The sequence below is a fragment of the Polypterus senegalus genome, chromosome 4, assembly GCF_016835505.1.
Source record: "Polypterus senegalus isolate Bchr_013 chromosome 4, ASM1683550v1, whole genome shotgun sequence".
Classification (NCBI taxonomy): domain Eukaryota; kingdom Metazoa; phylum Chordata; class Cladistia; order Polypteriformes; family Polypteridae; genus Polypterus; species Polypterus senegalus.
Window position 1 is genome coordinate 235,923,663 of NC_053157.1, and position 27,745 is coordinate 235,951,407.

Here is a 27,745-nt window from a genome sequence, read left to right on the forward strand (position 1 = left end):
GTAAGGGTGAGGGATGTCCGCCAAAAGAGAGACTTCATATGAATGCGGTAAGTATTTCTCAAACAGCAGTTGTCTTATACGTATTAAAACAATAATCCCATGATCTCCACAAATGAAAGAAGAAAATAAGGTTGGGATGTTTGACTGGCCAGCTTATCACCGCCCCCACCCCGATGCGACGTGGTGACAGAATCCGCAGTGAGTGCTTCATGCTTGAAAATCCACAGATCTGACTGAGCTGAAGCAGTCCTGTAAAAGACTCACTGGTGAGACTAAGCGTTTTGGACAAGGAACTCCAAGATGTGTAACTGGGAGGACTGGGACAGCAGGTATCAAGCCCCCGGGGAGCAATTACTTTTTCCATATGAAATACTGCATAGTTGTATTTAATAAAACAACGACATAAGAAGCAATAACTCATTATCTATTTAGGTTGTGTCCCTCTTATTGAATACTAGGGTTTGGCTGAAGATCTAAAAACATTCGTGGGGGTGTTAGATGGGGGCAAATACTTTTTCACAGGACTCTGTATACATGTGGTTTGGGGTTTGCTGTCATGGATTCAAAATTTGTCAATATGTCTTAGGTGAAACCATGAACAGTTTTCAGTTTTGAGTCCGTTTGATAACTTGAATGTGAATGTGCTGCTTCCACAGAGAGCTTGAACCTCTAAGCTCCACGTCGAGTCCTCCCAGCGCTTCATTAAAAAGTCTGGTAACCCTGAAGAAAGCTGGACAGACAGAATCACAGAGGACAAAAATAAAATAAGGACAAGAATGAGCCACCTCAGCGTAGTGTCCGTCACTCTCAGAATCGGCCTTCTGTGTTTGATTGAGCCGGTCTGGCTGATCTTCACCGTTGTGTGTTTCTTCAGGTCTGTCCATGTGCAGACTTCTTGAAGTTGGATTAGTTCTGGTAGTGGAGTTTTGTGAAGCACACTAAGGATCGCGTAGTATTAGCACTGTGTTTTATTTCTTTGACATCACAGAGCTGAGAATCGCCACCCTGCCCTGGTTCAACCTTCAAGATCCCCACACTACAGAGACAAAGACAATTCTGAATTAAACCCAAAGTAATGATATTGTGAAATAATGAATATATAAAGAAGTGAACACAACACTACAGACACACGATAAACACTGGCACACTGGGCTCACGTGAGGACCTGTCCTGTACGCCTGTCTGTTTGTGACCGAGAGGTCATGTGCAGGACATCAGAACTGTAGTATTTATACAGTGGGTACAGAAAAGAATCCCCCTTGAAATATTTCCTTTTTTTTGCTTTACAGCCTTAAATGTAAACACACAAACTGATATTTCTTCCCAGCTTTACTTACTGAATGCACCCTCTAACATCCAAGTGAAAGAAATCACAGCTCCAGTTCAGAAAAAAAATATAAAAAATCAAAAACAAGACCTACTGAGATGAATAAAGGACCCCCATGTCATTTTGTTGACCCTCCCTTTTGCTTTAATGCCAGCCTTGAGTCTGTTGATTCTTCTCTATCAGCTTTGCACTACTAGATTGAGCCCCCTCAATATTTGCCCCCCACTCTTCTTTACAGTTGAACTGTTCAAGTTCACTCACATTAGGTGGTGAGCGTTGGTGGTCTGCTATCTTCAGATCTTTCCACAGATTTTCAGTGTGATTTAGGTCTGGACTCTTACCGGCCACACCAGGACATTCACTTTTGTGTCCGTCAGCCACTGTGTGCTCCATTTTGCTGTGTGCTTCGGGTCGTCATCGTGTTGAAAGGTGAACATTCTGCCCATCTTCAACTTTCTTCCAGAGGGTAGCAGGTTTTCCTCTAGACTTTAATGGTACTTTGCCCCCTCCATTTCTCCTTCTACCCTAATGAGAGCCCACAACAGGATGCTGCCCCCTCCATGCTTTACTGTAGGTATGGTGTGTTGTGGATGGTGAGCTGCATTGGTGGACCGTTTGGTGTTGAGGCCAAATAGTTTGATTTTGGTCTCCTCTGACCAGAAGACCTTTTTTACACTTGGCATCAGAATCTTCAAGGTGCATCCTGTCAAAGCTCAAATGAGTCTTAATGTGGCCTTTCTTGAGAAGTGCGACCCTCCTGAACAAGCCACCATGGTGGAGTGCTTGTGAAGTTGTTGTCACAGGCACACCATTAATGACCATCAAATCCTGTCACTCCTTTACAGTGGCCTCTCGGTAGCCTGTCTTACTAGTGTCCTCCTTGCTCTTCCATCCAGTTGGGAGGGTCCTAGTAGTACCAAACACTTCTTTACGATGGACTTTACTGGGCTAATTGGGATTGATGAAGCCTTTGAGATGTTTTGATCTCCATCTCCTGCCTTATGTCCGTCCACAACTCTGTCCCTGAGATCTTTTGAAAGTCGCTTGCCACTCAAAGTCAGGTGTTTGCTGTCAGTTGCTCTACCACGCAAGGGAATGAATGGACCAGGAACAGCTTCACTAATCACACTCATCACAACTGAGCACAGCCAGTGACCAGGGTCTGCAATGGGAATGGGGGGCACTGACACCTGATTGAGTTTAGCAGGTGGTCCTTTATTCATCTCAGTAGGTCTTGTGTTTTGATTTGTTATAATTCTTCTGAATTGGAGTTGTGATTTCTTTCACTTGGATGTTCGAGGGTGCATTGAGTAAGTAAAGCTGGGAAGAAATATTAGTTTGTGTGTCTTCATTTAAGGCTGTAAAACTAAAAAATGGGAATATTTCAAAGAGGGGGGGATTATTTCCTATACCCACTGTATGTGTGCCTCTCCTGCAGGGGGGCATCTTTTTGTTTCTTCAGGTCACATTGAAAGTGTTTGTATATATATATTTAATTATATATATATATATATATATATATATATATATATATATATATATATATATATATATATATATATATATATATATATATATATATATATATATATATATATATATATATATAGGATTAGTTGGGACTGGCCATCCTTTCTAACGGGATGAGCATTTGCTTGAGGGATGGTTAAAGGGGACTTTATTTTGTTTTGGTGTGGCAGTGAGTAAAAGTGTATAATTGTTTAGTTTAATTTGTTTAGTTCTTGTGTTGTTCCCCAAATGTTTCTTTTTGTTTTTGTCTTCGCTTAATACTAAGCAGGGAGTGGAGAAGTGACAGAACTGCCAGGTCCAATGTTTGAAGTTATTTGTAATGTAGCATGGTCTTCTTTGGAGTTCAGGGTAATCATTACAAGGCTTTTTAGTCCTCACTACACATCTCTCTCTACCATTTCCAAATCCTTCTGTCTCAGTCCATCCATCCATCTATCCATCCATCCAACCCGCTATATCCTAAATACAGGGTCACGGGGGTCTGCTGGAGCCAATCCCTGCCAACACAGGGCACAAGGCAGGAAACAAACCCTGGGCAGGGCGCCAGCCCACCACAGCTGTCTCTGTCCCTGTTGCTGTTTTAAGTTTATCAGCTTCTTCACATTTTGTCCCTTCTCTGCTCCACTGCCTGGATATTCTCATCTGCCATTTTCATTTCTAATGCATTTCACTGCCGCTCTCGTACGCCTTACAGTTAGCCCTGCAGTCTCTGCATTGGTATGCCGTACTCGACTGTTTTCCTTTTTCTCTTCTTTTTTAGATTCCTACTGTGGATGAGCTTGTCCTGAATCTTACTTTAGATTTTTACCCAGCAAAATAGCCCAGAAAACTGAGAATCCCTTGTAACAGACAGCAGTGTTTTAAACAACTGGACACAAAGAAACACTTATTAGGTGAGCCCCGTCATTTGAATAGCTGAGATCTCCAGGCCAAAACTTCACAAAATAATAAAGAGATTAATCTTACGTTTGTTAGGTTCATTTGAATCACATAGTAAAGAAACATATTGATTTGTATTAATTGGCATACAGGAAAACAGTATAATCTTTAAACATCCATCCATCCATCCATTATCCAACTCGCTATATCCTAACTACAGGGTCATGGGGGTCTGCTGGAGCCAATCCCAGCCAACACAGGGTGCAAGGCAGGATACAAACCCTGGGCAGAGCGCCAGCCCACCACAAGGCATCTTTAAGCATCCATCTATCCATTATCCAACCTGCTATATCCTAACTACATGGTCAAGGGGGTGTTCCAGAGCCATTCCCAGACAACATACGACACAAGGCAATAGAAGTACTGCTGGGTTTTGTATAGGAGAAACGCCAGAGTCAGGAGGAGGAGGAGGATGAAGCTTGCTGAATGGACCGGAGGAAGAGTTACAGAGTTCTGGTAATGGTGTGGGAAACGTTCTTAGTAAAGAGTGTCACACAAATAAAAACCCTTTGTTTCATTGGAACTTGTGTCTGAGTCTGTTATGTCAGGAGTTTGGGGAGTTGCAGCATCAACCTGGGGACCACAATTTATACACAGGACAAAATAAAAAGTATAAGTTGTCATTATCATATTCCCTTGGTAACCGTGCTGGGTACAAATGGTTCAGGCTTCGTTTTTTAAACAAAACAAGTACATGTAGTACAAATTTGCAAAAAATAATAATAAAATACACAAAGGATACATTTTGTTTTTCTGCTACAACAATGCTTTATTATTATGGTAACAAAACACTACATTTAACATTGGAACATCAAACAGAACTAATCCATGAGACGATACTTCACACTGACAAACCATTTGACAAAGACACTCAACTTACTGAGGCCTCCACACAAGCCCACTTTAACACACTCAGCCTGAGATCTCCTTTAACACACCACTGGCCTAACACTGACATGTCCGTGAGGCCTGAGCAGATCCGCGCATCCATCCACTCGACACTCAGACTCGTCTTCATGGCATCTTCTCCTCTCTCAGCTTTACTACCATGAAGTGGAAGGAGCACACATTGGGGGTCTGTGGTAGCGTTAAAACATTTAGTGTGTTCAGACAGAGACGGCCAGCCTTCTGATCATCAGCATATCCTCTACACAAAGCATTCCTTCTTACACACTTTTCTTTCTTTCTTTCTTTCTTTCTTTCTTTCTTTCTTTCTTTCTTTCTTTCTTTCTTTCTTTCTACAAAGCATTCCTTGTTACACAATTTCCTTTCTTTCTTTCTTTCTTTCTTTCTTTCTACAAAGCATTCCTTGTTACACAATTTCCTTTCTTTCTTTCTTTCTTTCTTTCTTTCTTTCTTTCTTTCTTCTTACAAAGCATTCCTTTTACATACTTTTCTTTCTTTCTTTCTTTCTTTCTTTCTACAAAGCATTCCGTTTACATACTTTTCTTTCTTTCTTTCTTTCTACAAAGCAATCCTTGTCACACAATTTCCTTTTTCTTTCTTTCTTTCTTTCTTTCTACAAAGCATTCATTGTTACACAATTTTCTTTTTCTTTCTTTCTTTCTTTCTACAAAGCAATCCTTGTCACACAATTTTCTTTTTCTTTCTTTTTCTTCCTACAAAGCATTCATTTTACATACTTTCTTTCTTTCTTTCTTTCTTTCTTTCTTTCTTTCTTTCTTTCTTTCTTTCTTTCTTTCTTTCTTTCTTTCTTTCAGAAATAGTCCCTGGGCTTATCATTAATCACCAATGACATGTGCCACCTATTTGTGACAGAGGAAACCTCAAACTTCAAGTGTGAAAGAAAACCAAAAGTAAGTACAGTGGAGCTCACTGTCCTATCAACAGCCCTTAGGCCCCTCGGTGAATGTGAAACTTTAGGCCGCACACGGGCACACGCATGTGAGTTTATCAGGAGGCTAATTGCAGGGTCCATACAGTTCAGGCAAACTAGCAGCACCCCGCTGAAAGACAACTTGACATTATCCAATATAGATAAGAAAATGCATTGAGAATATGATGGGGAATTAGGAACAGAATGATTAAGACGACTTAGTGGAGTTTGCTGTGAATATCTGAATCATGTTATTAAACACAACAGTGCCATTAGGTGGCATTCTAGGGTTTGTGCCCTACTGGTCCCTAATGCCAAGACAACACAAAGGGGGACTTTGAGGCCAGTGAGAGTTCCATTCTGAATTCCTCCAAACTTGTCTCTTTATCATCTGCAGGTCTTTATTTGCTTTGCTCGACTTTTCACTGATGGGTGAGCAACATTTTCTGCGTATGTCCATTCAGAATGGGGCGTTGATTTCTTTTTTTTTTTTCTTTTTTTTTTGTTGTACTTTGTTTATTCAGTTTGCTTGCTGAGATTTTCATGTTTCATGATAAATGTCACCCCATATGAGGTCCTCCACTTCTCTTCACCCCAGACCTGATGGCTTCTGGCTGTGCCTCCTTTTCTGTATCATTTCATCTTTTTTTTTTCTGCTCTTTGATAACATTTCCATTTCTTTGTTTACTCTCTTGAATTATTCCAATTAGAGACCTTAAGTTTACCTCAGTAATCTTAAAGAATTTGGAGGTCGGGATTAGATTCCTCTGAGCCCTCCTGGTAAATCTCTTCCTTATAAATTCCAGATTTTCCTTCATAACAATAGCAGTACTTGAGCCCCTCTTCATCTTCAGTTGGCCTCTTGATTTTTTCACTTTTGTGGTGTCATCTGTTCTTGTCCATCTAGACCAGCAGTTCTCAACACTTTCTAGTGTTTAATACAATTTCCCATGCTGTGGCGACCCCAACCGTGAAATTATTTTTGTTGCTACTTCATAACTGTAATTTTGTTAGTGTTATGAATTGGAAATGCAGGATGAATTTTCATTGTTACAACTTGAACGTAATTAAAGTGTAGTGATTAATAACAAAAACAATATGTATTTATATATTGTGAAATATTTATTTCTAATTACAAATACAGTTGTGCTTGAAAGTTTGTGAACCCTTTAGAATTTTCTATATTTCTGCGTAAATTTGACCTAAAACATCATTAGATTTTCACTCTAGTCCCAAACTTAGATAAAGAGAAACCAGTTAAAGAAATGAGACAAAAATATTATACTTGGTCATTTATTTACTGAGGAAAATAATCGAATATTACAATACTACTTTTAGGACATGAGTGAAAATCTGATGATGTTTTAGGTCATATTTATGCAGAAATATAGAAAATTCTAAAGGGTTCACAAACTTTCAAGCACAAGTGTAAATGAAACTTCGTCTTTATGACTTACATTTATTTGTTTTTCTTCATTGTTGTGGTACTTGCCGCCAGTGTCAAGTCTGGCTCTTTTGACTCCATCAGCTTTGCTTCTAAAATACTGGGTTTCGTTGCCGGCAAAGCTCGGATGCTTGCTATCAAAATGACGTTTCTGTTTGTTCGGCTTCATAGATTCGGATGATAGAACTTCATTACAAATAACGCATTGCGGTTTCTCAATTCCTGTTGTAACTATTGAAGTAAAACCATACCGTAGCATACGGCGGTGTAAGAATAGGAACGAAAAACGGTGAGAAAGAAATTCAGAAATCAAGAAGAAATAAATACTTCATGAAAGACGCAGGTGTGAATAGGTATTTTGGTGGAGACGACAGATAATGAGTCGAAAGATCTAACCCTAGAAAAAGCCACGTACAACTGACCGGGGCTGAAAACTGCTTGTTAGAATTATTGTGGGTATGAGGAAGGCCGCGCTTCTGAAATTCGACTGCGTAAAAAAGATGGTGTTGTAGAATGTCTCGAAGTAATTCCTGCATCTTAATCCAAAAGACTCGTACGACAATATCAGGGGCCTCATGTATAACGCCGTGCATAGAACTCGCACTATAATATGACGTAAGCACAAAAGCCGAAATGTTGTACAACAGGAATTGAGAAACCGCAGTGCGTTATTTGTAATGAAGTTCAATCATCCGAATCTATGAAGCCGAACAAACTGAAACGTCATTTTGATAGCAAGCATCCGAGCTTTGCCGGCAATGAAACCCAGTATTTGAGAAGCAAAGCTGATTTTAAAGCAGAAATGTGCTTACGCACAGAAAAATCCAGATGCAGGAATCTGTGCGTACTCCAACTTCCACGTTCTTCCGCTACATAAATCCCGATCAGCGTGAAAACTAACGCTCGTGCACGCGCTTTATGTAACTCCTCCCAGAATTACGCCTCTTTGAATATGCAAATCAATATAAATCGCCCTTAAGCGCAGCCTTCTGTGAAAAGACAACGGGAAAAAGCACGGGGTAAAATATAAGAATTTCAGCGAATACCAAGTGGAGGCAAAGGAAAAAACATACTATTTGTTCAAATAAACCTCGGTATAATCAACAAAATGAAGTGGATCGAGTGACATAGCGTGTTGGAGAAACTTGAAAGCTCACATTCACAAAATCGCACAGTGCCGGAAATAAAAAAGAAGTCACATATCAAAGTCGCCGTGAAAAGAAGAGTTGTAAGCCCACTGTCTGAGTGTCATATGAAAGCTTATTAGGGTACAGAGAAAAAGGCACAGTGGGAAAAAGCACGAAATGTCAACTTCAATCTCGACATTTCCACTTTAATCACGTAGTTTATTTTGTCATTAAAGTAGAACATCATAAACTTCATCTTAAAATCGTTTAATTAACCAGTTTCTCAAATCACATCGTAATTAAAGTAGCACGTTAAATGCTTTGTTTTGTATTTGATCTTCTACTGTATGTGCTCTGTGTGTGAATCACTACTTGCTTCTTAAACTGGCTCTCTTCCTCCAACTGGACACAGAGTCCATTACATTTGTGATATTACAGCTCTCTGAATAACTAAAATACTGAGATGTATACGTGATATCATTTTCATGATGATAGGAGTTAAAGCACGTTATTAAACATGTGTTTCACTTCGATGAAATAATTTATTGCAGCAGTACTCAGGGGCGGCTCTAGGCTTGTGGTGGCACTGGGCAGAGGAAGAATCGGTGGCTCCTTCGCCGTCAGTAAGGTAGCTTATGCACGTGGATGGCCACGTCCGTTGCAGACACTGCATAGCCGCCTCGTGCTCATGACACAAGCATTTAACTTTTGCCGAAATTTGTCGCTGCATTTTTAGCTGTGTTGTTATTTTCTCTTTCTGTTTTATATTCAATATATATTGGCGTAGCCGCCCCTGCAGTCCTTGCTTTTCTTTCCCCAAGTAACCGATCGCCACACAATCAGCTCTGTAATAGACGTTAAGCCATCTGTAAGCTTAGCGCCGATTCTTCAAAACGTTTAAGAACATTGAAATATCTTCGTAGTACATGTTTAATTATTCTATCCTTCACGACACTCCCAGTGAAGAATATAGATTATTTAAATGAAGTTAAAGTTTTATCTGTATAATTTAACAAACATATTTTGCTGCATTTCACCTTAAAAATGATATCGTCATCATATGTAAATACGCGCTTTATAAAGTGGCTCAGGTTGTGCGATATTATAACTGTAGTGCAAGTTTACAGTGGGGTGATTGTACTTATAAGTACAAACAGTTCTACAAGGAGCAATTGATTGAGTGCATTTAAAGTTCTTGGGATGAAACTGTTTCTGAACCGCGAGGTCCGTACAGGAAAGGCTTTAAAACGTTTTGCAGTGGCTGAGACAGCGTGTCCTTGAAGCTGTATACCGATAATTCTCTTTCCGATCAGCTGCTGCTGTGATTCACACTCAGATACAGTGATATAAATACTCCGAGTGGTGCAGTGAGAGAAATATGGAAAAAGATGATCCGCTGTGGCAACTCCTAACGGGAGGAGCTGAAAGAAGAAGAAGAAGAAGTGAGAGTAACAACGCTAAAGCAGTTATGGTATTTGGAATACTATGGCTGTTCCCTGGACCATTATATTGTTACAAGTTAATTACAATCAGATGCATTACACTAATAAACAATATGCGGTTAGTTTCTGTGTATTTATAAAGCCGCGCCAGGAAAATAATGAGTAACCACACAGGAACAGTAGCACTGCTTTGACGCTGGGTGCCGCCAGTTTGCAAAACCGAGCGGAGAACTTGCGTACGACAAGGCATGAGGTACCGTGGAAAAGTGTGTGGCTTTACGCCAAGTGTAGGTTTTATACATCGCGATTTGAACGTGGAAAAGTTCTTACGCAACATTTCTGTGCATATGCACCGTTTATACATGAGGCCCCTGGTCTGTGCTCCGGTGTTTGGGTATCCGACAGTGCATGTAGAATTTCCGGCCAAGCAGGATTACATGAGAAAGTGATAAATAAATGTGGCTGTCCGAATTTACGTACTATGGCAATGGCATCCTGATAGTTTTGTCGCATAGAAATAAACTGGATACATTAGGATTAAAAGTCAAGACGGAGATAAAAAGCTTAGGGGTGATTGTTGACTGTAATTTGAATTTCTAATCACATATTAATCAGATCATTAGGACAGCATTTTTTCACTTAAGAAACATAAGTAAAGTTAGACCTCTTATATCACTGAAAGATGCTGAGAAATTAGTTCACGCGTTTGTTTTCAGTCGACTAGATTACTGTAACGCACTCCTCTCAGGACCACCCAAAAAAGATATAAATCGTTTGCAACTAGTGCAGAATGCAGCTGCTAGAATCCTAACTAGGAAAAGAAAATCCGAACACATCACACCAGTCTTAGCGTCACTACACTGGTTACCTGTGTCATTCAGAATTGACTTTAAAATTCTGCTTATGGTTTATAAAGCCTTAAATAATCTCGCTCCATCTTATATATCAGAGTGTCTGACACCTTATATTCCAAATCGTAACCTCAGATCCTCAAATGAGTGTCTCCTTAGAATTCCAAGAACAAAACTTAAAAGAAGTGGTGAGGCGGCCTTCTGCTGTTATGCACCTAAAATCTGGAATAGCCTGCCAATAGGAATTCACCAGGCTGATACAGTAGAGCACTTTAAAACACTGCTGAAAACACATTACTTTAACATGGCCTTTTTATAACTTCATTTTAATTGTAATTTAACTTAATCCTGATACTCTGTATGTTCAATTCATCATAACAACTATTCATGGTGGCTCTAAAGTCCGTACTGACCCCTACTCTCTTTTCTGTTTCTTTTTCCGGTTTCTTTGTGGTGGTGGCCTGCGCCACCTCCACCTACTCAAAGCTTCATGATGCTCCAACAATGATGGATGGATTAAAAGGCAGAAGTCTACGTGACCATCATCTTCATCAAGCCCTTCCGTGAGAACCCTAAATCCAAAGAGGACTGTTTCATTTATGTTAGGTAGAATGTCCAGAGGGAACTGGGCGGTCTCATGGTCTGGAATCCCTACAGATTTTATTTTTCTCCAGCCGTCTGGAGTTTTTTTGTTTTTTCTGTCCCCCCTGGCCATTGAACCTTACTCTTATTCGATGTTAATGTTGATTTATTTTTTATAATTATGTCTTTCATTTTTCTATTCTTTAATATGTAAAGCACTTTGAGCTACTGTTTGTATGAAAATGTGCTATATAAATAAATGTTGTTGTTGTTGTTGCATGTATCTTGGACTTCCTGGAATTGTGGACGGTAATACGATCATTTTTGCCAACTCGTACGTTGTTATTTTCAGCGTTTTCTTGCAGCGCGTCTGATAGTCCTTTGTATTGTTCCACGCGCAGATCTTGTTGAGACGCGCCCCTCTGTTTTAACATACGCATCTACGACATACTGTTAGAATAGTTCGCCGCAGGAGTGCAAAATATTCAATGTATTCCTCATTGCTAATCGGTACACGTAAAATTGGCACTGAGTAAGCCTTCTTCGCTTGGCGGTTCTTTTTAATCGGGAACATGTTGTAAATCTTTGTGCCAGCCAATGTCTCCGTAAGGGAATAAAAGTGGGTAAACCATAGGATCGGAATTCATATTCAGCGTGGAAATCTGTTTACAGGATTTGCCTATGGGACAGATGCAAATCGATTTCATGCATGTGTTTGTGTGATTTAGCGAAGGGGTTGATGGTTCTGAGCATGGAATCTAGCTGGAGAAGTAAACTTTCGCCTAATGCAGAGTTTACTTATTTTGTAAGCGTACTTCAGTAGCTTGTCGAGAACTGCAGTGATGGCTGCGTGTGGACTGGACCGGCTTTGCAGTGTAAGCGGGATGAACCAGAAGAGAAATATATATGAGATTGTAAAAAATCGTCACTCTATTTTCTTTTCTTAACGTTATTCTCTACGTGATCCATTGTCATTTATTGGTTCGCTAATGAAAATATTATATAACAATAGCTTCAATAACATGGACTATAAAACGTTTGTTTATGCTTTACTAATTAGAAACAAATGTGATTTCAATTACATCACGAAGTGCATAAATCCCCGCTAAAGTCACGCCGTTCGATGTACAGTTGTAGCGCTGCCACATAAATATAATGTGCTCTGCTGTCGATTGGGTGTTGTGGGGATGATTCTTACATCTGGAGATTGACAACAGTGCCCCAGAGGTGGAACTTCCGGTTTTACTGTTTTCTTTCGTGGAGTGATTTGCATAAAACGCGCCGTTTTAAAGAGCGAAAGAAGAAGAGCAGGGGAAAGAATAAAAAGAGAATCGGAGAATAAAAAAAACAGATCAGCTACTGCACGGGCCATGTAAGAAGTCCAAGAGCTCCTACAATCCTGTCAGAAGGTGGAAGTGATTCTCTTAATTGGGGAATTGAACGTTCCGCTAATTCCTACGGACTCGAGTGAGCTATATCAAAGGACTTATTGTATTGTTATAATAGCGCAAGGCTGACTGTATGTATTTTATGACGAAGACGTGATTACAGCTAGGCGTCCGCAATTGTCAGAACTCCTCGTTTTGCCTGCCGGCTTTAGCGGGGCAGCATTGTGGACAACTGTGGATTTATTTACCATCTCTGGAAAGGGAACTGGGGAAGGAATATTGTTAATGTGTATATATTTGTGGCGCTACAATATAAGGTGAAAGGGGGTGCATGTGTAACGAATTGTATTCTGTTTTTATTTTATGCAATATTTCGTTATGTGATTGTAATACTACATTTTTCTTTATGTCACTGTATCTGGACAGTACTGTTATGAGTTTTATTCACATGTGCATGTTAACTGTGGCACACAGAGGCTCAGCAGTTAGAATTGCTGACCAAGCATTGGATTAGATAGCCAAAGACAACTGGAGGCTTGTATAGTCAGCTTAAACACAGGTTAGGGTATTTCTGTCCTCTATCAGCACAAACCTTCTTTCCTTTTTGGGAGAATGAGAATCGACATGTAAGCACTATGATATTTCTGTATTTTGTGGGAGAGGAATTCAGCCCTTGTTCGGAGACGGAGAAGACCAGCAGATGAAGCAAGAACCATATAAAAGGTCTGGACAGTGGCCAGACCCTTCGAGGCTGTGTCGACACCAGGTGTGTTGAAAAACCTCCCAGCGTAGGGACGGAGAAAATGGCTGACTGTGTTGATCCAGATTCCCACCTGGATAAAGTCTGTCCATATGCCTCCCCGTCTGTAACTGCGTAAAACGTCAGTAAATGTAAGCTAAAAGATATTTTGTCTCATGTGATTCTTGTACCGCCGTAATCACGATGGGAGGGATATCGCCTTTTCTGGTATATTATGATAGTGTTTAATTATTTAATAAGCCACAATATTAAAAGAACACATTTCCAAGAGAGCTAATGCCTCTGCAGGAAACAGTGATGATTGATATTGACTATTAGTTTTTGTGGGCTATAAATGTATAGGCAATAAGGGACTGAACCGTGTAGAATAAAGGGTAAACGGGAAATTTAATTGGGGTGTGATATTCAGAGGTGTAGCTAGGGTTTTCAGCGCCCGGGGACAACTGAAGATTTCGCGCCCCCTCCTGTTTGCCAAAATGCAATGGGGAAGGGAAAGAATTTAAAAAAAAAATGCATTTAAAATAATAGTATTTTATGAAAAAAAATTTATGTAAGTCTCCGAAAATGATAACGCCGCTTCGTGTTCTTTAAAATCTAAATCCGTCATTAGTTTTTGTAAGAAAAAAATCGTTTTCCGCATTTAAGAACGATTTCAAAGAAAGTATATAGCAAAATATGCGGTGGGCTGGTGCCCTGCCCAGGGTTTATTTCCTGCCTTGCGTCCTTTGTTGGCTGGGATTGGCTCCAGAAGACCCTCGTGACCCTGTAGTTGGCAAAAAAAAAAAAAAAAAGACGGCAAGTGAGACTTGTGCAGAGAGTTGGAATATCAGACATTTAATTTGTTCTGTGTGGTGATCTGTTGCTGTTTGCCGCTGCTGTCAGGTCCAAGAAGCTCGTAGCGATTAAAAACTGGGATGACGTTTACGACGGTCTGCTTTAATGATAAAGTAAACTACGAGGTTAAAGTGGACAATTCGAGATTAAAGCCGAAATTTCCACTTTAATCACAAAATACACGTTTTCACCGTGTCCTTTATTTTTTTCTCAGTAGTTCAAATATAACGCTATACATTATGTTGCTGTTGTGAAGTTGCAAAAATAAAAAAATTAAAAAAGACGACACAAAAGATGGTATGTGAGACTTTTAAAATGTATCTTGTCATTACGTTCAGGTACTATCTACATGTGACAGAAAGCCTCTATGCCAATCCTACGGGATGGATGCTTCGATGTGATGAAGCAAACTGCCGACATACAAATGCATTCGTGGTGCTTTTATATACAAGCGTCGCATATTCCTGATCGTAATGACACGATACATTTTAAAATTCTCAGTGCCGTCTATTTTTTATTTTTTTTTTGCAACTTCACATCGGCAACATAATGTATAGCGCTGTATTTGAGCCACTGAGAAAAAAATAAAAGACACGGTGAAAACGTTTATTTTGTGATTAAAGTGGAAATTTCGGCTTTAATCTCGAAATGTCCACTTTAACCTTGTAGTTTACTTTATTATTAAAGCAGACCGTCGTAAACGTCATCCCAGTTTTTCATCGCTACGAGCTTCTTGGACCTGACAGCAGGAAAAGCAAAAAAAAAAAATAGACGGCACAAAAGATGGTATGTGAGACTTTTAAAACGTAACTTTTAGCACACTGCGCCCCCCGACTTTTTGCTGGTACTGCAACTCGCGCATGCGTCGCGTTAATTTCTGAGGACCTGCTCAGAGGGCGCGTGAAATGAACGTTGGGAACGCGTGGCAGCCATGATGCGGACGCGTACGCGTTCTGAGCGTGAAGTATAAATGAGCCCTAATGCCTCATGTCAGTCGCGCGACCTGTTTAATAACGTCAAAAATGTTTCTGGGTGGGTGTCAAGCATGTTAGAGTAGTGGAGGGGATACATTATTGTCTGTTGGGTATATAGAACTAATACGTGCTTCGAAATCAGAGAGAGATAAAAAAACATTGGAAAAAGATACCCTCATACTGATGGAGTGATGGACTGAGTATGCAAATGTTTTTTTTTTTTTATTATTTACTTTTTAGTGCATTTAAGAATGGAAAACATTTCATTCTAAAATTTCGTAACATCAATTTGGCGCCCCCTGGATGATGCGCCCGGGGACAGATGTCACCCCTTGACCTACGCCACTGGCGATATTGGCCTATCCTTTTATCATCTGCCGTCAACTAGGACAGATTAGCGGTAGTAATCGTCTCGTGTGAGCGCACACAGGATGAATTGTTACACAGTAATGTAAACAGTTAAAAATAATAAAGTTACAACAATTAAAACGTTTGAAATTATTCTGATTCAATTGTCTGCAACATCTATCCCCGAATGACAATTATAGTAAAAAACTAGTAACTACCAATGAAAGGAATTGTACAATAACAACTTGTACACATTATAATAGACAAAACCCATGTTTCCAATAGTCTTAGGCGACCCCCCAACGTTGAGAACCGCTGATCTAGACTGTCTCTACCTTGAAGGTCTTCATCACTATCATTACCACCATCACCCACCTTACTGCTCAGGTGGACAGTGGGTATATTTTTATCCTGTGAGACATGTGATCAGTTTGAAGGACTTTATTAATGCTGTAATAGTATTTTTCCCTTGATGAGTTATGTTTTCAGTCTTGTACAAACGAAGCCCACCATGTGAAGGTACTTACCCAGACTTAAGTAGTTGGGAGAGTTACATTTCAGTCCCCCCACCATTCCTTCATTCTTCGCTCTGCAGCTTACTCTTTCAGGGCTGTGGTCATTAAGACTCCGACTGTCTGAGAAACACTTGCCACATTCAGAAGAGCTCTAAGGTTTCATACCAGTGTGAGATTTTTTTACAGTTATGAAATCCACTGCTGTTTGAGAATCGTTTACCACAATTAGTAAAATATGAAGGTTTCTCTCTACTATGGATTCTTAAGTACCCTTGAAAATCACTTGATAGTGAGAATCCTCTACTATACTTAGAGCAGCAATACAATTTTTCCTCACTCTGAATTTCCGAATGATTGTTAAGGCAGCTGTTATGGGGAAATCTTCCGCCGCATTTAGAACTGCAGGACAGTGTGGATACTGAAGTGATTCTACAGAGTGACGTTATTGGAAAATCTTTTGCTACATTCAGCTTCTCTCCGGTATAGCATGTGTGTGCTGCTGAAGAGTTCAACTGTTGGCGAGACATTTGCCACATTCAGAACAGACATATGGCGCCATTTAGAGGATTCATTTCTCCAAATGGTCTTGGTGTGCCTACTGTCATGATAGGAGTGAACCTCAATCTTTAGTCATGACAGTTCAGTTGCATTGCTTTATTTCTTACTCTGCATCAAGAGCTCAGCAAAACGCCTGCCTGGTTCCTAATAACGCTTCCTTTATCAATCCGTATGAAGTTATGGCAATTGGTAAGATGTCAAGATGAGCTTAAAAGTGTTGATCCCAGCACCACTATTTCTGTTGTTTGGTTCCAGCGTGAACTCTTGTGTGTCTCTGAAGATAGCTACTGTCCGTGAATTGTTTGCCACATTCAGCACAGCTATATGGCTTTTCTCCAGTGTGAATTCTTGTGTGTCTTCGGAGACTACGGCTATCAGAAAATCGTTTGCCACATTCAGTGCAGCAATGAGGTTTTTCTCCAGTATGAACTCTTATGTGTGCCTGAAGGCCGCCATTTTGGAGAAATCTCTTTCCGCATTCAGAACAGCTATACGGCTTCTCTCCGGTATGAATGTGTGTGTGCTGACGAAGCGTGCTACTGTCTGTGAATCGTTTCCCACATTCGGAACAGACATATGGCTTTTCTCCAGTATGAACTCTTTTGTGTCTCTGAAGGTGGCTACTTTTGATGAATATTTTTCCACATTCTCCGCAGCCATAGGGCTTTTCTCCAGTGTGTATTCTTGTGTGAGTGAGGAGACTGTAACTGTCAGAAAATCGTTTGCCACACTGCGAGCAGCAATGAGGTTTTTCTCCAGTATGAGTTCTTGAGTGGCTCTGAAGATGGCTATTTTGAATGAATCGTTTCCCACATTCCGTGCAGCCATAGGGCTTTTCTCCAGTGTGGATTCTTGTGTGTCTTTGGAGCTTGTAACTGTCATAAAATCGTTTGCCACATTCGGAGCAGCAATGAGGTTTTTCTCCAGTATGTTTTCTTATATGTGCTGGCAGACTGCTCTTATGGAGGAATTGTTTGCCACACTCAGAACAGTAATATGACTTTGGCTTTGCATGATTTGACTTGAGATTTTTACCATCAGATTGGTTTTTACACATTTGTCCACACTCTTGGTCAGTACGCAAAGCCCCTTGGTCGGTGTTATGCCCTCGTTGTTGATCGGTGTTGATGGCTTCTCTTACAGGAAGAGAACTGAAATGCAAACAGGCTGCTGTCTTCTGCTCCGATCCTGTTTTTAATTTCATCATCTGCTCCTTGTCCTGTTGGTGTTGCTGTTTGCACTGAGGAGACGTCTGAGCTGACGAAAATAGTGAAAAGCTGGCATTCTTTGGTAAATCTGCAATGATATAAAGAACGAAGTTAAACATTTTAAAATAAACAATTAATTAACATGAGATATGTTGCACACTGGGTGGCACGGTGGCGCAGTGGGTAGCGCTGCTGCCTTGCAGTTAGGAGACCTGTGGTTCGCTTCTTGGGTCCTCCCTGCATAGAGTTTGCATGTTCTCCCCGTGTCTGTGTGGGTTTCCTCCCACAGTCCAAAGACATGCAGGTTAGGTGCATTGGCGATCCTAAATTGTCCCTAGTGTGTGCTTGATGTGTGGGTGTGCCCTGTGGTGGGTTGGCACCCTGCCCGGGGTTTGTTTCCTGCCTTGCGCCCTGTGTTGGCTAGGATTGGCTCCAGCAGATCCCCGTGACCCTGTAGTTGGGATTTAGCGGGTTGGATAATGGATGGATGGATGTTGCACACTTGTGGCTGTTTCTGCCTCACCCCACACTTCCATTCCTGTTTCCCAGAATATCACTTATGACATTTTGTGTGACGTTACTAAGGCCTGCTTTTTAAATTGAGTGTCAATCACTTCCACTGTGTAAATGGATTTGGATTATTTAACCCTTGTCTGTGCAGTTTCTCCATTTTCCTCTCGTTCACCAAATATGTGTCTGCTCTGTTAATCGCTGTCTGATGTGCCAGTGTGCCCCGCATTGGACTGGCATCCATTCTTAGGCTGCGGTCTGCCTTGCTTCAAAAGCTGATGAAGACCCCAGGTTAAGAAAATGGACAAATTGGAATCTGACAAGAAGAGGAGCTGAGGAAGTTTGTCTGTCATGTGGATTCAGCCAACTCAAGGCCAAGCCCCTCCATGTCCACTGGTCATTCATGCCCCCCTTCTCTTGCTTTTACTAATCCTCATTTTATTGATGCTCACACCATTTGAATTCTCATCTTCATTGATCTGCAGTGGGCTGGCACCCTGCCCGGGGTTTGTTTCCTGCCTTGCACCCTCTGTTGGCTGGGTTTGGCTACAGCAGACCCTCGTGACCCTGTAGTTAGGATATAACGGTTTGGATACTGGATGGATGGATCTTCAATGATGGATGCAGCCCCTTGATTTTGTCTTACATTCATGTTGACATCTCACAAACAACAATGGAAATATGGAAAGTGAATTTGAGTTCTCCTTCATTGTTTGATTTATTGGATACAATGTGGACAACTTAGAAACCTGCGTGGTATATGGCCGGCAGTTTATTCCGGCCAATGCCCCCACGCCCCTGGATGGAGTCCTCCCTGCAACATGGATGTGCTCCGAATTCCAGCAGGGCATCAAGGACCTTGGGGTTTTTCTTCACAGCCCTGTTGGATACCGTGGGGGCCGCTGCAGGGAGGAACAGGGAATTGTATTTTCCAGATAACCCGGAAGTACTCCCTAATCACGGGGACAGAAGAAACAAAGTACTTCCAGGCTGAAGAAAAGAGGGAGTTTTCACCTGACCCGGAAGGGTTATGAAATCACGTGGACTGAGGGACAGAAGCACTTCCGGGTCGAGGACTATAAAAGGACTGTGGGAGATTCCAGCAGGAGAGCCGAGTTAAGAGGAATGGTGACTGAGCTGCTGGGTGGATTGGAGGATTGTTTATTGTATTGATTTATTATTGAGACTAGTGGAGGTGCTTTGTGCACAATTTAAGAAATTAAATTCATCACTGAACTTTTATCTGGTGTCAGACGTGTTGTCTAAGGGTTCTATCTGTCACACCTGATTTAAAGTAAATGGTAAGTCTGTCTCTATCTTCTCTCCTATTAGTAAAGCACGGTGGTGCAGTGGTTAGCACAGTTGTCCAAGGGCTCAAAGACAATGCTTTGTGGAGTAACTATAGAGGGGCTCTGGGGTCGGGTGGGGCAGCAGACCAAGAGCTTCTGGAAACTGGCAGGTCAGCTCGGTCTTTGCTCCAAAAATCACTCCTGTAGATTTATGAAGGATTTATTTATCAATTTATTGACTTATTTATTAATTCATTTATTTATTTTAAATTTTGGTGGTGCACATTTGTCCACTTATTAAAGCACAATTGATAAAATACATTTTTTTTTTTTTTACTTTTAAAATCACATCTTTATTTGAGAAACTCGTGTGTTGGACATTTTCAGTGTTTTGCAGTTCACGCAAACCTTTACATTTCATTACCGTTAATATACTCGTGTTTAAGTTCTCCCACGGTTAAGTCAGATTTTGATTTGTACAATATAATTTCCGGTATTTTAGAATGTTGGTCATATAAGTCAAATGGAGAAAACTCATGCTATTGGTCCAAGAGAGTACGATATGCTAACGCCCACCTGAGAGAGGAACCACGGAGCACACGGCCTTTTTATTCTATGTGGGTGCGGCAATGCGCTGTATCAGCGGGGGCTCCTAACCTCTCTCTCTCTATTGTGCCTACGTGACCGCACGGTAATACCCAAACTATTCCAAAGTAATCCTTGCACTGTTTTGTGTTTTTTTTTTTTGTATCTCACACCCTCATACACCTTTATCGTTTGCGCATCCCTTATCTATGATGGAGTGTTCGATCAGAAGAAAATAGGAAGCTGGTTTTAAATTAAAAGTTGTTGAAGTGGCGAAGCGGCACGGTGGCACAGTGGTAGCGCTGCTGCCTCGCAGTAAGGAGACGTGGGTTCGCTTCCTGAGTCCTCCCTGCGTGGAGTTTGCATGTTCTCCCCGTGTCTGCGTGGGTTTCCTCCCACAGTCCAAAGACATGCAAGTTAGGTGCATTGGTGATCCTAAATTGTCCCTAGTGTGTGTGTGCTTGGTGTGTGGGTGTGTGTGCCCTGTGGTGGGCTGGCACCCTGCCCGGGGTTTGTTTCCTGCCTTGTGCCCTGTGTTGGCTGGGATTGGCTCCAGCAGACCCCCGTGACCCTGTGGTTAGGATATAGCAGGTTGGATAATGAATGGTTGGACGGATGAAGTGGTGAAAGAAACTGGTAACTGCGCTGCTGAGACAAAATTCGATGAGTCTGGTGCGAGATTGGAAGAAGCAAGAAGATGTAAAAAAAAAATAATTAAGTGTTGTATTTTTGAATGGGCGTACAAGTTTAAATTGGTTACAAGCTCCTGTCAATCATGGAGAATCCACTGCGTCCACTGAGCAGGATCATCTCCAGACAGAGGAGCAGCTTCAGCGACAGACAGACTGACAGACTGAGGAGACCCCACACTATGCAACTCTTCAATTCCACCCAGGGGGGTAAATGTTAACATTATACAAAGTTATTGTCTGTCTATTATACCTGCATTGTTATCACTCTTTAATTTAATAATGTTTTTTTTTTTTTATCAGTATGCTGCTGCCTAAGTATGTGAATTTCCCCTTGGGATTAATAAAGTATCTATCTATTTATCTATCTATCTGTGCTATCCTGCCTACTATACTATGGGAGGCAGCTAAAATCATTATACAAAGTTATTGTCTGTTATACCTGCATTGTTATCACTCTTTAATTTAATATTGTTCTTTATCAGTATGCTGCTGCCTGAGTATGTGAATTTCCCCTTGGGATTAATAAAGTATCTATCTATTATATAGTGCATTTCCTATCTATCTATCTGTGCTATCCTGCCTACTATACTACGGGAGGCAGCTAAAAACATTATACAAAGTTATTGTCTGTTATACCTGCATTGTTATCACTCTTTAATTTTAATATTGTTTTTTTATCAGTATGCTGCTGCTGGCATATGTGAATTTCCCCTTGGGATTAATAAAGTATCTATCTAAATTGGGGTCTAATTTTATGATCATTTTTTTCGGGTTTCAAGACCCGACTTACAGTATATACAGTACTTTTTATGTCAGCTCTTCTTAGTTGTTACACACCCGAGCACTTGGTCTCTATTGCTGGATCTCCCTTTCATTCCCATCTGCTATCAACACCAAAACAAACACACTTGCAAGTCCTCTCAAAGTCAGGTCAGGTTGGGGAGCATGCACAGCTCCTCGGGATCCAGGTTGGCAACCCCCTAGGGAGACAAGTGGTCCAGTCCCTCCACCCTGGGAATGACCATCTATCTGCCGCAGCCAGGTGTTACGTGGGTGTCCCCTTGGTCAGGTCCAGCCTCTCGGGTCTTCAACAATAGGCTGGATCACTCTCGGGTAATCGCGCCACATGACCATAGTGCCGTAACTGCCGCTCCCTCATAATGCAGGTCATGTGTCTCATTCGGGACGCCGTGAGCAATATGAAGTCAAACCGGCGGTACCCAAGGATACTCTGAAGAGACACACATGAAGGAGTCCAGTCTTCATCTCATCATCAAACAGGTGCGTCCTTTGAGGTCTAGTGACCTCATGACCCTCCATGCTCTCCCAATCTGTCTACTGACTTCATTGGAAGAGTCAACATAGACATGAATGTCACTGCTGAGGTAAGTAATCCTCTCGACGAGGTCGACACCCTCTCTCTCTGCAGACAGACACACTGCTGATGGCCGTGCCCAAGAGGTCATTAAAGGCCTGGCTCTTTGGTTTTTATCAGGACCCTCGCAAGCCCAGATACTCGGACCCCTCACTTAGTCCCCCAATTAGAGCCTCCATTGACTCTGTGAAGATCACAGTATCATCAGCAAAGTCAAGATCCGTGAATCTTTCTTCACCAACAGATGCCCCCCAGCCCCTGGACCCCACCACCCTGCCCAACACCCAGTGCATGCAAGCATTGAACAGAGTAGGAGCAGAACACAACCCTGACAGACCCCAGAATCAGCTGAGAGGGTCTACCTCCACTCTGCACAGCACTCACAGTACCAGTGTACAGGCCCAACATGATATCCAGCAACCTCGAGCGGATCCCGCGAACCCTCAGGATGTCCCACAGGGCAGCTCGATCAACTGAGTTGAACGCTTAACAGAAATCGACAAAGGCGGCAAAGAAACTCTCAATGTCAGCACCTACTGAAAGCACCCAAAACCAACACAAGAACCAACCTGAAACTTTCCTCAGTTTCGCTGTCCTTTATGTCTCCTCACATTACTTACTTATTCCCACAGTGCCAGATAACGGCTGCTCGTCTGCTTCTCTCTCGTTTGTTCCTTTGATTTTCTCTTCAAATTCAGAAAACTCAGATTTCACCTCCTGGTTAGCCATTTGTCTCATTTTAGAGAGCCAGGGCTGTACACTGGAATGTGACTCTCCACAAATGTCTTGCTGGAAAATGGTGCCCGTTTCATGCTTCTGCAGTTCAAGACTGACTGAAAAATCTTTAGAGTCCTCCACTTTAACTTGAACAATTTTCCCCTCAAACTCCTCCTCTTTCAAAATGGGAATTCTTCCTTCACAGTCCTCCAGCTTCACACACAAATCCTCCAGTGCACCCCACTTACAATCATCTTGTTTAATGTGGGCCAGCCTTTCATCTGTGGCATCGTCACTGGCGGAGGCCATGTTCTGTGGAAAACTCTTCTCTCTCCCCCCCAAATGTCTGGTCTTCTCTCCTCTGATTTCCCCAATCACATGGACAGTCGGTCCTGTCCTGGAAGCCGTTAAGCACCTGACTCCACGCCCCTGTGACCTGGGAAGGAGGCTCCTTTTTACCTGTGAAAATAAAAGTGACAAAGTAAAAGTAATGAGAATAGTTAATAAAAAAAAAAAAATAAGCATATTTCATTGTTAACCCCTTATAGTCGAATGTCACGAAATTGCTTCCAACCACTTCCAGCCTGAATGCAGCCCAGGTGGCGTATGTATCCCATCAATGCCAGTTGATGCGTATTTGATACATACCAAGGATCGTATTCGAAGCACTGGTCACGCCATCTAGCAGTCGTAGTGGAAACTACATCCGCCTGATGGAAGTGAAGTATTGGCGTGGCCATGCACATGGATTTTGGCTACTAATTTTGAGGAAACTGTCCAAAGCTGAGATAAGTTGTGCTAAGATAAAAATACGTACCAGCTTATTGTTTGCTTGTGTGCTATATTCAAATTAACAATCTCCACTTCAACAGAGTGTGATTGCAGACTGCAGTACCTATGAGGTCAGACATGTAAAACCCCCCACATTACAAAGCACCCGCAACGTCCCTCACGTAACACCCATCACATTAGACTGTGATTAGCATTAGGGCCCCGTTACACTGTGGTTAAGATTAGAGTTGTAGGAGGGTTATCTCAGTCAAAGGGCGTTTTGTGACTGACGTTGTGGGCATTAGTATTGCAGTCTGCAGCTACACCCCTCTCCTTAATTTAGCATCTGCAAAAACACAATTTTCTTTTTTTTTTTTATATATATAAATGTAAATCAATTTAGGCAACAAGGAGTTAACTAAACACCAACAACTAAGATTTTATCAGAGGTCTGAAATGTTGTGAACCCTTCATGTTAGCCTAAGGAGATCACGGCGGATTTGGAGAGAAAACCAACTTGATAAACAGAGAAAGTCTAATAGATTGAGACAAAGTGGAGAACAATGCAAAGCAGGAAATTGTCAAATGCATGTTTTTATATCACTTGGAACTGCTTTATACTGTCAACGTAGGTTAGCAAGTTTGCTCAAATACAACACTGAAAGATTCAAAGCAGAGTTTGACCTCAACTAAGACCACCGTTGTAAAGAGGCATACTGAAATTCGAAACCTCAGTTTCAGTAAAACTAGCATAAAGATACGTTCAGCACAAACATACATTAAATCACATTTGACTGTCGTTTAAAGTATTAGCAAGCCAACCTCCAGCCTCGGTGGTCCCTCCTGAATGACAAACTATTAGGGAAGGTGGCTCTAATACCTGCCCAACTGCTTCACACTCAGCAGCACTCCTCTTGTCACTCCTCTTCTTTTCTCTGCATCTTATTCCTGCCTGTTGACCCCACATTCCTAACACAAAATACCTCTTGCATGGGGATGGGGATGGCTTTAATGCAGCCCCTCGCCGAACCCCCCAAGCAGCTAGCAGCTGGAGTACAGCAGTGCCCCGGATTCCAGCAAGGCATCCTGGGACTTGGAGTTCGGTTTCTCAGCCCTGTTGGGTGCTAGCAGAGGGTGCTCTCAAAGGACCTGGGGACTCATGCTTTCCTTATAGCCCGGAAGTACTAGGCAGACACGAGGACAGAAGCCCCAAAGTGCTTCCGGGCTGATTAAAGAACTCAAATTCTCCAGCTGACAAATCACGTGGGAGGAAGGACAGAAGCACTTCTGGGTCAAGGACTATTTTAAAAAAAAAACGATGGAGACCCAACAAGTGAGCCGGAGTGGGGAGGAGGTGGACAAAGCTTGCTGGGAGGTGTGGAGGAGAAGAAGAAGAAAGAGAATAGCGATTATTGTGGTGTTATCTAATTGTCTGTTGGTGGCTGGGTGCTTGAAGGGCACTGTGAAAGAAGAGATCTTTAATAAAAATCTTCTTAGTGCTTTTACCTTGGATTCTATATATATATATATATATATATATATATATATATATATATATGTCCATTTTTGAGACGTTCATAGGTTTGGTTAAAACAGCTTTTAACAATTCACTTAAGAGCTACAGTCCTGTTGTCATTTTGATCGTTTTATTTTATTTCGCCATGTCTGTCTCTTCTTTGCTACAGTTTGAGTATCATTATTAATGGCATCATCGTCATCATCATTGTTGTTGTTGTTCGTACTATTTTTGGAATGTGTAGGTCTTCAGACGTTTAGACCGAACATCCCTAGTATGCGAAAATAAAATAAAACAATATCATTTGACATTCGCTTTGAGTCCAAGTGTTCGTAGGTATGTATTGTATAAAACAAAAATGTTGCGTCCTCCAGGGCCGTTTCTGGGCAATAGATTGTTCTGTGCAAAGTGCAGACGCTGCTGAGGAGCAAAACTTAAATATTTCTTTGTGTCCGGTCCGGTCCGAATTATTTTTTCTAACCAAAATAAAGACAGGGATCTGTATACGAGGCTGCAGTGAGGCGCCCTGACCACTAGATGGCGCCCAAGACCGCCTATGCCCAGAAACGGCCCTGCCTGTATCCACTGTAGCCTTGAACCTTATTAAGCGGCTGAGATAAACGAGGGATGGCTTGCAGTTCAAAAGCTGATGGTTTTGTGCACAGAACCTGCTGAGTTCATACGCATGGTGTTAACTGAACTACGTAGACTTATTTCTGCCTTGTTCAACACAAACTCCTCATGTTACTTCTCTTCCCTCCTATCTATGCTAAACGTTTTGTGGACGTTTGCGTGAGTCACTGGCTCTTGTGAAAATTTAAGAAAACATCTCTCAATTTAAGAAACTGAATATCCACAAATTGAAATATCAAAAAAAAAAAAAAATAGGAATGACGTGGTTGAATAGTGGTTAGGAGAAATGCAGTCATTTACTGTATGGAGGAAGAATCACTCTTAAATGTTTAATGGCTACCAGATCCTTGACTTGAATGGCAGTGCTGTTGCTATCTATACAGAGTTTGCACGTTCCCTCTGTGTTTAGGAATCGGTACTGCGCTCAGTATTTTGAATGCTCCCTACTTAACTCATCTAAAAGACCTGTAGGTTGTGCTCTGAATTAACTCTGTGTCACTGCCTGCTTGTGTCCCGTTATTCCAGGGATGGGTTAACCATTAAGAACAAATAAGAATGTGCTTAGGGCATCGAGAGAAAGGGGGCACCACAGAAACTTTCCATTGCTGGATTTGTTATGGACCATATAGTGCAATACTGAAAATGGTGCAGCTGAACCAGATTACAAAAAAAATGGGATCCCCCATTAAATGAAAACTATACACAAATATACATATTATTATATACCAGTAATGTCACACTGCATGATAACGTGCAGTGAATTCACTTGACTTAAAGTTTTCATCCTCTGTCTTTCTCTGTATGTTTACCATTCATTTGCTCAGAAGATGATGCGCTGGCTGCTTCCTGAGCAGCATCTTTTCGCGTTAAAACTGATTAGGTCTTTTTTTGTTTTGCAATTACTTAGTACATTTTCTGTCATTTTTTATTTTTCACTTAAGCTGGCACTTAAGTCTTCAATCTGCCTCAGGAATGATTTAAATATGAAGAGGTAGGGAAAGTGATGGCAAAGGTAGTAGCGATGAGAACGGCGCCCGTACACATGAACCGCACAGCCGCCCATTGGCTGCTGCTGACAGTTGATTCTACAATAAAATAAAATAAAATAAACAGAGGAATAACCTTAGAGGTCAATCGCCACCCAACAAGCGGATAGTAGACGTCACATAGTGTATGTGTACCAAATTTCCGGTCAATAGTTCAAAGGGTTTGCGAGCCACAGGTGATTTAAAATCCTGGACAGACAAACGAACAGCCATGGTAGCGTATTAGATAAGAAAATATATACACACATATATACAGGGGTGGGCAAAAGCAGGTTTACAGTTGCTCTTATGCAAAAAGACATGCAGGTTATGATTGTTACAATAGCTTTATGAAATCGATACCTTTCTAGACTTTACTAACTCAGAAGAATGTCACGATAAGACAAATAAATAATAAAATAATAATTAATAATACAAGAATAAACTTTGTGTCTCGCATTCCCACAAATATATATATATCCATCCATCCATCCATTTTCTAACCCGCTGAATCCGAATACAGGGTCACGGGGTCTGCTGGAGTCAATCCCAGCCAACACAGGGCACAAGGCAGGAACCAATCCTGGGCAGGGTGCCAACCCACCACAGGACACACACAAACACACCCACACACCAATATATATATATATATATATATATATATATATATATATATATATATATATATATATATATTTATATTAATCTTGGGAATGCAACAACGTTACAATCTGAAGTGGAAGTGCGCGGTCAGTGATGCGCGCGAAATTCCGTCACCATCTATACGAAGCACATCGGCAAATCGCCGCGGCTCTCTTTTCTCTTTCATCCTCTCATCCTCATTCTCATTATTCATTGCCCACACGCTGCCCTTGTTTCTTCTGCCCCTCATGACATTCCTGGTCCCGTCCCGCTCCAGTTGGTTTCCTCTCTTCTCCCACCCGATTGCTCCCTCCCCGCTCGATGCT

The 27,745-nt window shown here is 41.5% G+C and overlaps 1 protein-coding gene across 1 annotated transcript; it reads right to left on the reverse strand.

Moving 5' to 3' along the window:
• Positions 1 to 16,177: 16,177 nt before the first annotated feature.
• Positions 16,178 to 23,149, reverse strand: LOC120528210 (zinc finger protein 501-like). Its single transcript, XM_039752309.1, has 2 exons — positions 22,736 to 23,149; positions 16,178 to 17,752 (listed from the first exon to the last, which is right to left on the reverse strand). Exons 1-2 carry the CDS (start codon positions 23,139 to 23,141, stop codon positions 16,689 to 16,691), a joined length of 1,470 nt encoding a protein of 489 aa, XP_039608243.1. The 5' UTR covers positions 23,142 to 23,149; the 3' UTR covers positions 16,178 to 16,688.
• Between the last annotated feature and the right edge of the window lie 4,596 nt (positions 23,150 to 27,745).